We start from the raw sequence: 14,338 nt of genomic DNA, 5'->3' as shown, positions 1-14,338 counted from the left end.
ATGTCTTTTAAGCACAGGGGAAAAAATGAACATGTGGCCCGGTGCATTCTTTAACTGCCTTGTGGCGCTGTAGTAGTACGGCTGCTTTGCAGTAAGGAGACAGTGGAAGATTGTGGGTTCACTTCCCGGTTCGTCCCTGTGTGGATAGCAAATTATCCGCGACAAACTGTTTTACACGCTGCAAACCAATCCGCACCGCTTTTTCAATGTTTTTTAATCCTTCGAGTTGCTAATTAACTAACTAACACTCACCCACTTAGCTTGTGTGAAAAAAATGCGCCCGTTCTTCTATCAAAGACTTGGTGATCATGTTTTGTAGACTCAATATATATTGGCTTTTCACTCAGCGCAAGGGCGCGCATTCATCTCGGATTATTACATCCTGCTAGACTAATCTGCTACATGGCTGCGTTTGAAAAACCGATTTATCCCGGATGAGTTTCACCGGCATTAATGATTAGGAATCTGGTTGGAACAAAACCCTGCAGCCACAGGGGTTCACCAGGACCGAGTTTGGCAAACACTGCTGAACAGAGACGAAACCGACTCAGGTGAGGAGTGGGGGCAGGCAAAGTAGTTGGAGCTATTGATTATTCAGTGTTGTTTGCCTGGGTGTCTGATCTGCTCAACAGGATTATAAACAAAAAGGAAAACAATGTGAAGGCAATGTCAGAGCTCCCCTTCAAAAGCCCATTTTTAAATAAATAATCATCGCACTCACAGTGTAGACTTGTGCTTCGGGCATTTCTCCCCTCTGCAGTGTGTGAGCGAGTGAGGAGAGAGAGAGAAAGCCGGTACGTTAGAGTGAGCGAGAGCAGGCTCGAAGGCAATGTGTTCCTGTGGTATAGCGGGTCCATAGCTCACATTCAAAAGGCCATTTTTAATTAGGCGACTGACAGTAGTGGAGTCAGGCACAGAGAAGGTCAGCTGCAGAGAGAGCGTCTCGACTGTTGCAGGGCCTGAAGCAGGTGAGATGCTAATGAAAAAGAGGCACAGGGCTTATTGATTTTTAAAGACTGCTTCCTTCATTGTGTTTTAACTTCAGTTTTAAAGGATTGCGCGGCTCTCTCTTGCGCTGCCTGTGTGTGCCTCTGTCTCTCTGTGGTGCTGCCTCTGTGTGTGTGCGTGGCTCTCTCTCACGCGCTGCGTGTGTCCGCTTGTCTCTCTCTCTGGCGTTGCCTCTGTGTGTGTGCGCGTCTCTCTCTCGCGCGCTGCCTGTGTATGCCTCTGTCTCTCTCTGGCGTTGCCTATGTGTGTGTGTGTGTGTGTGTGCGCGCGCGCGTGGCTCTCTCTCTCGCGCTGCCTCGGTGTGAACCAAGATTCCACTGAGGTTGACTAATGAAAAGTCAACGTAGCTCAGAGCTGCAAGTGGAATGTGGCACAGACAAACAGAAATGACGGCATGTTTTTCGAGGCATCGCGTCCGAGTTGGTGGGCATGACTGTGATTTTTTCGTCGTATCCAATGGTCTAAGAGTTGGTGGGCGTGGCTCCTTCCTGCGTGCGCCATTGGCGTCTTACTTGTCGGCGGTTTAGTGAATCCACGCCCCTTCCGGCGTGCTTTCCATGGTCTTGAATTATATATATTGATGTAAGCTCTTCTCTGTGCTTGATTGTATCAGATATTGCTCCTTATTAAGCACTTGATGGTGTGGCCCAATAGGTTGGGTAGACTTTATGTTGCTGGAGGAAAATTAATTTTTATATAAAAATACAACATTAGTGCATAATTATATTTAAAAAAAAAACAAGAAATAAAAAACAGTGCACACAATTATGATTTCCACAGATAAACCATTTTGAATTCCAATGTTACGCTATTTTAGAGTCCTTGAGGGTTCAGCCTCAAACTGTAGTGGTCATGAGGATTCCAAGATTTACACCGCCCACAGAAGGTGATTTACAGGTGTTTATTTTACTATGGGGATGACAGTAATAGGCTCATTGAATCGATCAATAATAAATATAAAGTAAGGATAACAAAGTTTATATTAATGAAATAATGAAAAGATAAACAACAATATTAAACAAAAAAGCAAAAGCCCTGAAAAATAATTTACAAACACAACACAAAGGAAACCTGATGAAACACTAAGCACTAGATGATAAACAAGTAACACTTAAGGCACAGTCCAAAATACAGTCCAGTACAACAGGTGCAGATGATGGAGAGAATGAATTCAGATGCCAAGTGAATAGCTTCCTGAATGCTATGAAAGTTTTGTATGAAGTAAGATCGCTGTCAAACATAACATTTCAAGTCAAATTTACATTTCATACATGTCAATTATGCTTGCACTTTTGATAGTTATGCTTAGCTTCTGAAAATTATGAATGCATTTCTCAGGCGTGAACAGACTGTCAAAATACGTCATTGGACGCACAAGGCATATTCTATCAATGAAGAAACAATCAATTCTTGTTCCAACATTTGCCACAAAGGTGGAAAGATGGAGTTATTTTTGACTGCGTTCCTACTCCATATATATGGGCTAAAGCTTTAGTCATCGGTTCAGTTGCCGCCTCGGTGTTGCGTGTTTGTGATCTAACTGGAGGTCTCAGGAACTGGAGTTTTTCTTAGCAGCATTTAGTGAATGTCCGTGGACGATCAGCCCAGGCTGTGATGCTAATCTATCACGGGGCTTGAGCGTTATTTTACCTTCTGTTTACTTCACCTGCGAGTGTTCTGGAGGTCTGGCGTAAAACCCACGGAGATATGGGGAGAATATGAGCCTGAATTTATTTGCTTCCAGTCAGTTTCTTATTAACACAACTTGTGCAAAGCAGTTACTTTTTCAACCTTAAGAGCCAGACAAAATATTCTGCAGAATAAAAAGATGTTAACGTGCGTCACTAAAATGGGCCCTGTATTTGAAAAAAAGAAATCAGTTTTCCACATTTTAAACCAGTTCGGATATAAAGGAGTTACATCAAGTTGGACCAATATAATTTTCAAAGTTTTAAGACAAGACAGGTGCCTTAGTTAAATGGAAGTTCAGTTTTGCACAGCTCAATGACAAACTTGAAACACTGTCATATCTACTGTAATGTGTAAGATGTACTCTGATCTTAAATGGGCACAGTAAAGCGTTATGTGATGTCGGACAGCTCTCATTTTCGCAGCTTTGTGATAAGACAGATGCCTTTGTTATATATGAGTTTGGTACATGGGTCAAATTGACAGGCAAAGTTGGCACGATGCATGGAATTAGATGTTTAATGGGCATTGCAGAGGGTTAGATGTCATTGGGCTACACTAGTTTTGAGAAAAGAAAGATGCCTTTGTTAAGTTGCAGTTGAACTTTGGGTACACGTGTCAAATGGACAGGCAAATTTGTCATATTCCCATATATCTAATCAACAGATTTCAATGTGATGTTCGACTGGCATTATATACGGTGGTATGCCAGTGACCTACTCTAATATTCAGAGAAAAGTGAATACAGAATTAGAATTTCAGTGAATTTCAGAGTTAAAGTGCAGTAGAGTTTTGTTGTCCCAGTGTGGTTACATGAGTCAGACAGTTCAAACTTGGCAATGAAGGAAATTAACTGTGATGTTTAATGGACACTGTAAAAGGCTAAAAGGCATTGAATCACCCTCATTGTCACAGTTTTGAGAAAATGGAGATACCTTTGTTAAGTTGCAGTTTAGTTTTGCACAGACCAATGTGAGTACCTGGCTCAGAATGACTGGCAAATTTGTCACATTCCCATTTTTAATGACTAGGATTTAACTTTGATGTTTAACAGGTGCTGTAGAGTGTTGTGTAGCATTTTGCCACTCTTATTTTCACAGCTTTGTGACAAGATTCCTAGTTTATGTTGCAGCTGAGATTTGCTTTGACCAATGTGAGTTCATGGGTCAAATTGACTGGCAAACTTGCCATATCTAGTGGATATGTTTCACTGTGATGCTCAATTGCCATTGCAAAGGGTTAAATGGCACTGGACCACCATAATTTCAATAACTTTGTGACAAGATGGATGCCTTTTTAAAATTTTAGTTGTTTTTCTTGGCCCAACATGATTACATGGGTCATATTGACAGGAGAAGTTGGCACACTGTAACCTGCTGAGTAAGATTTATGTAATATTTAATTGGCAAAGACAAAAGAAAAGAAAAAAAGTGCTTTATGCTTCCTAGGATAGGCTCCAGCTTCCCAGTGACTCTGCTTCTGCACAGGATAAAGTGGGTTTAGAAAATGGTTTGATGCATGGATAGATACACAAATAAATAAATAAAATGAAAATAAACAAAAGTTTTGTGAAATGTGACACTAAATAAATAACAAAATGAAATGCAAGTATAAATGATTAAATATGACAGAAAATATGCTTTTAGTTCCTTATTTCTTTGTCAGTCAGTCATTTTCAAACCCACTTAGTCCTGAATAGGGTCGCGGGGGTGTGCCAGAGCCTATCCTAGCCAGCATAGGGCGCTGGTCCATCTCAGGGCGAACATACATACACATACAATTTAGTACCGCCAAAGTACCTAACCTGTAGGTCTCTGCATTCTGGGAGGAAACCCCCGCAGACACTGGGAGAACATGAAAGCGCCTATATTTAATGCTATTATGTATTTATTTTCATATTTCACATATTTTGCTTATTTATTTTTGTCCTAAATATTCCTGCATTATAAGGGCATAGCAATCTCTATACTCAGTTGTTAATTCAACACAGTACTTCCACAGCAAAATCATGAGCATTAAAAAAAAAACTCACTTAAAAAAGCAGTGCCATCACAAGGGAGCTGTGTCAGAAGTTTATATTATGCAAAGCCCCAATCTTTTTATATTTGTTTTGTATATTTTCATATCCTCCTTCAAAATTCTATGCCCCCAACCCCAACCACAAATATATGAAATCTTCTGCAACGTTTTTCTCTCCTATATACATATAACAAACATCTGGACACTCTGATAAGATGTTATGTAAAGTTTAAAGTGCACCACCGTTATTTTGTTAATTTCATACTCTCACTTTTTATTGTTAACTAGCAAAATACCTGCACTTCACAGCTGAGAAGTAGTGTGTTAAAGAAGTTATGAAAAAGAATGGCATTCCCAGTTGTCCAAAGGTGTAAAATATTTCCCCATTTCTATACACTTGAAAGCAACAATGAAACAATTCCACGGCAGCTATCAGTTCACATGCAGAATCATAGGTTGAAAGCTTAAGCATTTCACTGCTATTGTGATCCTGTGTAGTATAATTGTCTCCCGTACCGTCTTCAGTCCACACCTTGAACCTATCCCAGTCATTCAGTACATAAGACACAATGTCTCTGCGGATATCAAGGTTGAGACTGATATGGCCATGCAATAATAAGTAAGAGAGAGAATGGAAGAGGCAGGCGCAATCTCAGGGCATGGAAGCCACTGGGTACGTGTCGGTGAAATTGTGATCGACGGTGATCACCGGAATAGACATGTTATTCGGGGTAAACTTGCACCCGTTGAGAAAGAAAGTACAAAGGAAGCTGAGAAGCAGTGGAGCAAGGAATGAAAAGCAGAAGTCAGTACCAGGAAGACGTACGTGAGCAAGTAAGGAAGCCCAACAATGACAGCTTTGAAGTGGTAGAGTAAAAGAAAAGGCAATAGTCACAAGGAGGGAGACGTGAGGAAATAAGAAAACCCAACAATGTCTGCCTTGAAGCAGTGGAGTAAACGAAAAGGCAGGAGTCACCAGCAGGAAGACGTGAAGCAAGGCCAACAATAACAGGCTTGAAGCAGTGGAGTAAAGAAGAAGGGAGCAGTGAGCATGACGAACAGCTGAGGAAAGTAAGGAAGCGAGTGAGGAGGCACATGAGTGTGGGATGCCGTTAATGTATATAGGCAGGGAGCTAACCACGTGGTAGGTACACGGACAGCGGCCGTGCGGAAAAAGGAAGGGGAACTGGGGGCGGCCCTTGTGCGTCTCTGCCATGAAATAAATCATCTTTTAATGGAAATAAGGAATGAAACTGCCAAAAGCAGAGGTCAGTTCCGAAAGTTCCTTACGGCATGATGGTGAGAACCGCCAAAAAGAAGATGTTATTTTCGAATGTTCGGGGCACGGCGCAAAATGAAACATACTTAACGTTTGTAAGTATAGTGTAAAGGATGAGCATGGGAAATTTGGGCTTCCTACATATATTGGAAATCACAGAAATAGTGAGGAGGGGTTTCCTCTATATATACAGTTTAGGGGGTGCACCTTCCCCCCCAGCCCCTTGGGTGTTGCAATAGGAAATGAAACATACCTAACTTTTGTAAGTACACTGCAAGGAATGAGCACACAAAATTTCAGCTTCTCGCCTATATGGAAAGTGGGAGAATTACTGATGAGTCAGTGAGGGCTTTGCCTTTTATATGTATAGATTGCATGTTGTGTTGGTTTTATTTTGTTTTCTGCATTTTGCCCTTTGAGCCACTGTAAGGGGGCCAAGTATGAAGTACAATCGCTATCAAATATAACTCAATCTTTCTACATTTGTGGCACATGTATAGTAACAAAAATCAATTGTTTCTTCGATAGCGAATGCCTTACACATTCAATTACGTATTTTTGACAGTTTGTTCACATCTGAGAATTGTACTCATAATTTTCAGAAGCAAGCGTAACTTTCAGAAGTGCAACTGTATTTTTTAGGAGCAAGTGTAATTTTCAGAAGCGCAAGCATAATTTTCAGAAGCAAGCATAACTTTTTAGAAGCAAGCATAAGTTTCAGAAGCACAAGCATAATTGACACGTATGAAATGAAAATTTGACTTGAAATGTTATGTTTGACAGCGATCTTACTTCATACAAAACTTTCATAGCATTCAGGAAGCTATTCACTTGGCATCTGAATTCATTCTCTCTATCATCCGCACCTGTTGTACTGGACTGTATTTTGGACTGTGCCTTAAGTGTTACTTGTTTATCGTCTAATGCTTAGTGTTTCATCAGGTTATTAGGAGTTATTTTTGACAGCAATCTTACTTCATAGTTTTGTCCTACCGTGTTCCAGGTGTTGTGTAAAGAATCTATTTGATAGGAGTGTTCCCTGGATGAAGACGTTTGCCAACTCAAACAAAATCGCACAATCAAACAGGCATAGGACAAACACAAACATCCAGAATGAAACTGTAATCCAATGGTAATTGTAGTTGCAACACAATAGTGAGTAATGCATAGAAACAAATATAAACAGATAATCACAATCCACTCAATGTCGCTTTGGCTCATTTTTGAAGACGCCATTTAATTTTTCTTTTCCCAGCAATCCCTGTACCATCTGAAACTGCCTAATGGTGTAATACTGCAGGGGCTGATGGGAGTTGTAAGCAATGTTAAATAGTGCTGCTACAAACCAACACCCACATAGTAATTTAAAATTCAAAATACATAACACATTGGGAATCAAAAAAGTTCTTAAATCTATTGCTTGTGAGTATTGAAAATCTAAATCTAGACTATGAAGGCAATATTTGAGACTTTGAAAGCAGAAAATAACTTCTGTCTAACAGGATGATGTGGGCTGTCTTTTTTAGTTTGCTTGTGATACAACTCTACATCAGACTATTTCAAGGTCAATAATTACAAATATGATGTTGTTTTTTATTTTTGATCGTTTAGTAGGGGTGTATGCCTCTATGGACCTCTATCAGAGGCTGAAACAATTATCCAATTTCTATAACAATTAAGAGTATGTAGACTTTAAATGTTTAAATTAAATCACACATTTATAATTTTTCAAATATTTGATGCAAGTATTCTTGTTTAGTATGCACTTCTATCTCGTGAAGTAAATCATTACATTTCTTATGAACACCCCAAATTAAGGCCCCATAAGCTAATTTGGACTGTTTTTTTTTTTTTTTTTTTTTTTTTTTTTTTTTTTTTTGCAATATTAGTGTGTTTTGTTGATACCAAGTTTGCCAAAACAATATATGAAAACAAATTTAATAATAGCCTTTGTAATGGATAAAAAATATCATGATTCTTGTATTTACCATAAAACAGTGGTTCCCAAACTCTGTCCTAGGGACCCTCTGTGGCTGCATGTTTTTGTTCTAACCAGATTCACAATTGGTGATAATAATTGAAAAAAACTAATCTCATTTAATTAGCTGGTCTTTTACTCTTCTCTTATTCTGAATACAGAAAAACACAACAGTATGGTTTTTACATTTATAAGACATTTAGAAGTATTTCTATTTTTTTCTAGGGCTATAAATGCTGTGGCTGTAGATGGTGCTATACCAACGCTCAACCCAACACAGACAGACATGGGAGGCACACTGCTAAAAACACAAGTCCTTTTATTTTTCTTCACTCGTGAAGAATGTCTTCCCCAATCCCACAAGTCCAGAACACACATTCCAAAGCACAATATTTTCCTCTTCTCACTATCTCCACCACTCCTTTCCGGCAAGCTTCATCCACTACCACTCGAGTCTGGCTCCTGGGGTAGTGGCTGCTGGCTCCTTTTATAACCTACCCAGAAGTGCTCTAGGTGCTTGATCTATTTCCGGCTACACTTCCGGGTGTGGTGGAAGAACCGCCCACAAGGGCTCAGGAGCAACTGCAGCACTACCTGGCAGCAACCCTGAATCTGAACAGGTTTGTAGAGAACTCCATCTCCCATGGAGCCCTGCGGGAATCCAAGGCACCATTGTCACCCATGTGGACTGCCATCTAGCGTCCCAGGGGAGATACTGTTCTGTCCATGCTTGTTCCCCCAGACCATACAAAGAACAGGCGTCCCGACCGGAGAAGGCCCCTGGCTATCTGTCACAATGCTTAACTCTCTTTTGTTGTTTTCCTATTATTTCCCCCTTTTCCTGTTAGTTTGCTCCCTTCATTTAACCCTAATAGTGACAATTAACAACCAGCAGAGCAGACACCCAGGAGGCAGCAATGACTTCAGTGTCAGACTCGCTAATTAGTAAATAATCAATTAAATAATCAGAACACCTGGAAAAGCAGAATGAAAATTAGGTTGAAAATACTGTTAACGACTTAAAAAAAAACTACATATTCGCCATTTAACTGCTTATTACATTTTACTAAAATTTTCCCAAGCTTAGTATGTTATTTCTACATTGACTCCAAAACACAGAAACTGGGAAATAATGACTCACTTAATTAGGCTAAGAGTCCAATGAAAAAACGGAAGTTAGTTGGAACAAAAACCTGCAGCCACAGTGGGTCCCCAGGATCGAGTTTGAGAACCATTGCCATAAATCATTGTTGCCACCTTACAGGTCAAGCTTGTGAACCAGTAAAACGGGTTTCTGTCTGCTCAGGGGTTTTTCTCCAGTTTTCTTCCCACATCCCAAAGAAGTGTGTGTGGTGTTAACTAGTAACTCCAAAGGGGCCCTGTACATTATTTAAAATGGGGTCCTGAACATTATTTATAATGTTTTATATCCTGTCCCCTTTGACTCTGGAGTAAATGTTCAGTCAGGTCATTTTAGAGATGACAACAAAGTAAGTGTTTGGTAGATATATGATGAGGCCATATGATGGACATAAACCCAGCCCAGAAGCTTGTGCCCAAGACTGCTTGGAATGGCTCTGGCCAAATAATGCATAATCCATGGCTGAAACAATTATTGAAATCTATAAAAGAATCCAATTTTGACATTGTCGTACTAACCTTACATGTTTTCTTTTTGTCTATTGTAGTTCCTGCATCTACTGGACCATTTGTCATATTTATCGGAGTCCTTTCAGTTTTGGGGGTTTTTTGCATTTTTTTTATCATTGCCCTGTGAGTATTACATATTCCAATTATGTAGTCAATGTGGATTATTTTATGCCTCCTTTAGTGATTCAGCAGTAGTCAACTAATCATTCCGTATGTAAGTCATTTGTCTGGTCTGAAAGCCATATGCCTTTGATTTTTTGTCTTATGTCTAAGTATGCATGGCAAGTTGAGTGATGCTATGGGGGTTTTTGAGTGAGTGTGCTCTTCACTAGGTCAGCACTCTGCACTTTAATAATTTCTTCATTGACCCAAATGCAACTGGGAAAGAATCTGACTCCATGGAGATCTGCATTGGTTCAAGTAAGCTCAGGAAATTGATGGGTGCTGATGAGATGAGTTTGCATTTTGCAGTGTATTTTATGGCTTGAATTTCCTATACAGTTGAACAACTCTGGGGATGTAAGCAGATAACATTAAAACATATACAGTTTAAAGATTCAATGCAATCTTCAGATGTTTTGTTGTTAAGATTCTTGAATCATGTTCAGTTAATACTTGGGAAGCAGAGTATGGGTTCAATCCTTGTAAGATAAACATAAATGCACCTGAAATAAATGCAAAAAATCTTAAATTGTGTGGACACTCTTTTGCTGATGTACATCAATTTGGTTGGTATCATGAAAAGGCTGTAAATATACCCACATCTAAGTAAAATCCAAACATGATTTTTACATATTTTGATGTTGTTAATTATGAATGCACTCCAGATTTCTTTATTCTTGGAGTTCAAAGATATAAAATTCAGCATAAAACGTGCGTTTTCAGCATTTACTTTAAGAAAAGAAACATGGGGCAGCATAAAGTAGAAAAATAATCTCCCCAAGGAATCACCCTAACTAGGCATGGGGATGTCTTACACAGATGTGACCCACTGTCTCTTCAGTTGTGTGGTTAAGTACTACATCATACACTTCCATCTCACTACTCCTCACTTTCTTGACCTTGGCCTTTTTTTTCTTCAAGCTGTGGGGCTCTTTCTTCAACTCTCTGCACTCAGAGGGTCTGCCCAAATTTGTGTAGTCAGGGTTGAACCTGGTCTGGACTTCATGGATACTACCCTCAAAGCTCTCTGTTAGTCCATACTGTGTTGTTATCTCTGTGTTGCTTTTAAAAGGCCAGACCCCAACAGCAATTCTCCAGCCATCATTTCCCTTCAGGGGTAACAAATTCCTCTTCCTGCTAATCAGGGTCAGTGTGCTGTGCCCTTGTGTCCAAGCAAAAGGGTATGGTGCAATTTGTTCTATTTTCCCAGGTAGGAACTCTGTGGTATTTGTTCTTGGGGTCTGTCTTTGGTTTTTTCATCTTCTTTCCAACCATCTGTGTCTCTTCTTACCCAGAAATCACCCAGTCCTTGCCGAGTTCTCCATGTTCTAGCTCCGAGGCTTCTCTGTTTCCTCTGATGATGCTAAAGGTTTTCACTTTCAGATTACTACACAAAAGACAATCCAAGTCCCTTTTGCAACCAGACTCTTTACACCCTAGACTGCAGAGGTGTTCTGTTGTTGTCAGTATTATATTTTACCTCTTTATGGAAGTTTGTTGTTGGACTTTAGTTTGCCATTATCTAACTGATGGCAACCATCTCATGGAAACCTCCTATTGGCAGAGTACCATATCTCAATGAAAGTATAATGTATACTCCTCACAGTTGCTGAAGGATGTGTTTGAATCTTTCTATGTCAGTGTGTAATTTGCACTTCGTCCTGTGTCTGCTGGAGTATCTCTTTTAAAGTGTGACTTTTAATAAACCAATGCTCCAAACATTAATTTAATTAGATTGCATATTATTATTTGGCTGATGCCTTTACCCAAAGAAACTTAAAATATCTCATATGCAATTACATTTTTGTTGTTTTTCCAATCAGAGCAGGGGGTTTCAAACTTGGTCCTGGGGACCCACTTGTGGCTGCAAGTTTTTGTTCCAGCCAGTTTCATAATAAGTGACAACAACTGATAACAATGATCTCATTTGATTAACTGGTATTTTTCCTCTTCTATTATTCTACATTCCGAAAGCACAGCAGTGTGATTTTTATACTTATAAAACATTTAGAAATATTTCTATTTTTGCTATAGATTTAAATGATTAACTCTATCTTGTTCATTTCATTATATTTTGCTGCTTTCTCTGCAGTTTGCTCCCCGTGCATGTGAGACCTTGAAGTTGGTTAAGTTGGTTAAGTTGGTTTGAGAATGCTGTATGATTGCAATGTTACTACATACCCATCATTTTCATTAATTCTGATTATTTTTATCCTTTCTATAGAATTTATAGGTTTGTTGTCTGCCGCCCTCCTGTTTACAGTGCAGACAGTGGATCGGAAAGAACTACAGAGAGTGAAATGGACAGCAGTTCCCATCATATTGAGAGTGAAGCAGAAGCATATCACACTGAAATGATTTATCTTCACTACAATTAGTATTTGAGCTAGAGCTTTTTTTTCTGTATTTGGCACATAAAGAGAGAAGCAATTGGAAGGACTCCAGAATAGAATTTAATGAGGGAATAGATTTCATCACTCAGTTTTTTTTATCCTGCGTGTGTTATAGAGAGTAAAATAAAGGAACAGAATCAGTCACAAAGAGTTAAATTACATTTGAAGTCTAATAAATGTAAACACCATAGCTAAGTGTTTTTCAAAGGATTAATGTTATGGTACTAAATATACATGCATCAAGTAATGCATTAAATGTAGCTAAAAATTAACAAAGCACAATAATATCACCATAAAGTAATATCTGAATATTATATTTGTATGCTCAGAAGGGATTAAAAATGTCTGAAGATGTAATAAATATTTTTTTCCTGTAAGATCATTAAATCTGATCCAGCAACAACACATTTCATTAGCACATAAGCATCACATATCCTAAGTGCTTGAGTAAGGATGTGCATGACAGGAAGAGACAATATGCAGTAGTACAGGCATGATCTAACCACTTTTACAAACAGGTTTTCACCATCATCTAGTGCTTTACATTTGAGCACATATTTTTCTCTGCTCATAGGTTTCTCTGGTCATATTCTTGTTTTTGTCCTTTGTCACTTGTTCATCTCTTATGGTATGGTATTGGAGCAGTCAGTAGGCTTTATCCTTATAACACAGCTTTCCCCATTTGTTCTGTGTTCTTTCCAGATGATTTTCATCATTAAAATCTAAATCAACTACTTTCTTAATATCATATTTAAAGATTCATGGCTTCATTAAATTAATGTCATTCTTTTTGAAGTGAACTTATCAAGTCCAAAGTTTTAATTCTTTCCACTTGTATAATGGCTCATCCATTATTACAATTCTCCTGACAATTAATCTGCTTATAACTGAATTTGCTCACTCATGAGAACTATAAATCAGGGGGGATATGCTGCAGACCTCTGTGTGGATACCTGGTCTTTTATTTGAAGGATCCCTTTTATCTGTGCCCAGTAATACTGAATTCAGCCTTTTGCACTATACTTTCAAATAATTGTGTATAGACCGGATTTGCAATTTGAGTCAATCGAACCATCTATGATTTGGGATGATTTTCACCTAATCCAAACACACACTTATAAAATAAAGCTTTTAGAGGTTAAGAGAGTTTGAACATGGGCAAGTAGTAAGGTTACCCATTTTTTAAATGTCTAAATACAGGACACCTAATTATAAAAAAAAGTATATAAACCACCGCTGGTCATCTCCAGAATCCAAAGTAAATCATTACTGCCAATATAAAAACTGCATCTTATCTCATATCCATATTGGGACCATCCCTGTACCCTAGTTTTCTTTGTTATCCCAAAGATGTACAGATATTTTTTGACTGGAGGTTCTAAATTGGTGCTGAATGGGTGTGAGATCTTGCCCTGTGATGGACATTAACAGCATGTAGGGTTGGTTCCTCCCTATCCCCTGTGCTATTGGGGCAGGCTCCACTCCTTGTTAACCTATAAACTTAAGTTAATAGAATAAAAAATGATGGATGGATGCATAGATGAAAGATTTAATTAAATTTCTTATAGGCAAGCCTAAATATGTTATTGTCAAGATTTTCTACAATGTATTACTGGCCTCTGGTCAGATTTTTGGTGCTAGCCTTGGTAGAAGTGTTACTTTCAGACCTGGAGCACAGGTTTTGAGCTCCCTACACGTGACATCACTTTGGTCCTAGAGTTCTACTTTAGACTTGTATAGATATATTCATTTTCATTATGGCTGCAAAGGTATTAATTCTAACATAGCTGTGCAATGTTAAAAATATACATCTTTATAAACTGCCCAATATTTCTATATCAATGGATCAGGAAAAAAAACAATGATGCAACTGCTGCCTTTTCTTCAGCATCCAACACGAGTAATCTGTCTACTTAAGAAAATGCAAGCTCATGATTGTTGCTTTAATTTTTATCACCTATTCTGAACAAATCTCTAACTCTATGGGTCCTTCATCTACATTTTTAGTTGAGTAAAAACACTGGCCAAATAAACATAACTGTCATTTCAAAGTACAGGGTGGTCCAAGGGATTGTCAACATCATATTTGTCAACTTGGCTTGACTTTGACTTTGCCATTAATCTTTTGGTTGTTTTCAAAATGAAGGTACTTTTTTTTCA

General features: G+C 38.6%; 1 protein-coding gene across 4 annotated transcripts in view; it reads left to right on the top strand.

The window, feature by feature from the left end:
- The window catches only part of LOC127529132 (zona pellucida-binding protein 2-like), a 76,230-nt gene extending 63,318 nt beyond the window's left edge, over positions 1-12,912 (top strand). For 3 of the 4 annotated variants that reach the window (XM_051931720.1, XM_051931722.1, XM_051931718.1), the window contains 2 exons: positions 9,662-9,746; positions 12,010-12,912. In XM_051931720.1, coding sequence (XP_051787680.1) covers positions 9,662-9,746; positions 12,010-12,163 — 239 coding nt within the window. In that variant the 3' untranslated portion in view covers positions 12,164-12,912. The remainder of the gene's footprint in view (positions 1-9,661; positions 9,747-12,009) is intronic. The other variant, XM_051931719.1, reaches the window with a different exon arrangement.
- The last annotated feature ends 1,426 nt before the right edge of the window (positions 12,913-14,338 follow it).

The sequence above is a fragment of the Erpetoichthys calabaricus genome, chromosome 9 (assembly GCF_900747795.2).
Source record: "Erpetoichthys calabaricus chromosome 9, fErpCal1.3, whole genome shotgun sequence".
NCBI classification, from domain to species: Eukaryota; Metazoa; Chordata; class Cladistia; order Polypteriformes; family Polypteridae; genus Erpetoichthys; species Erpetoichthys calabaricus.
Note: the sequence above shows the minus strand (reverse complement) of the source record. Positions and strands in the feature narration are given on the sequence as shown.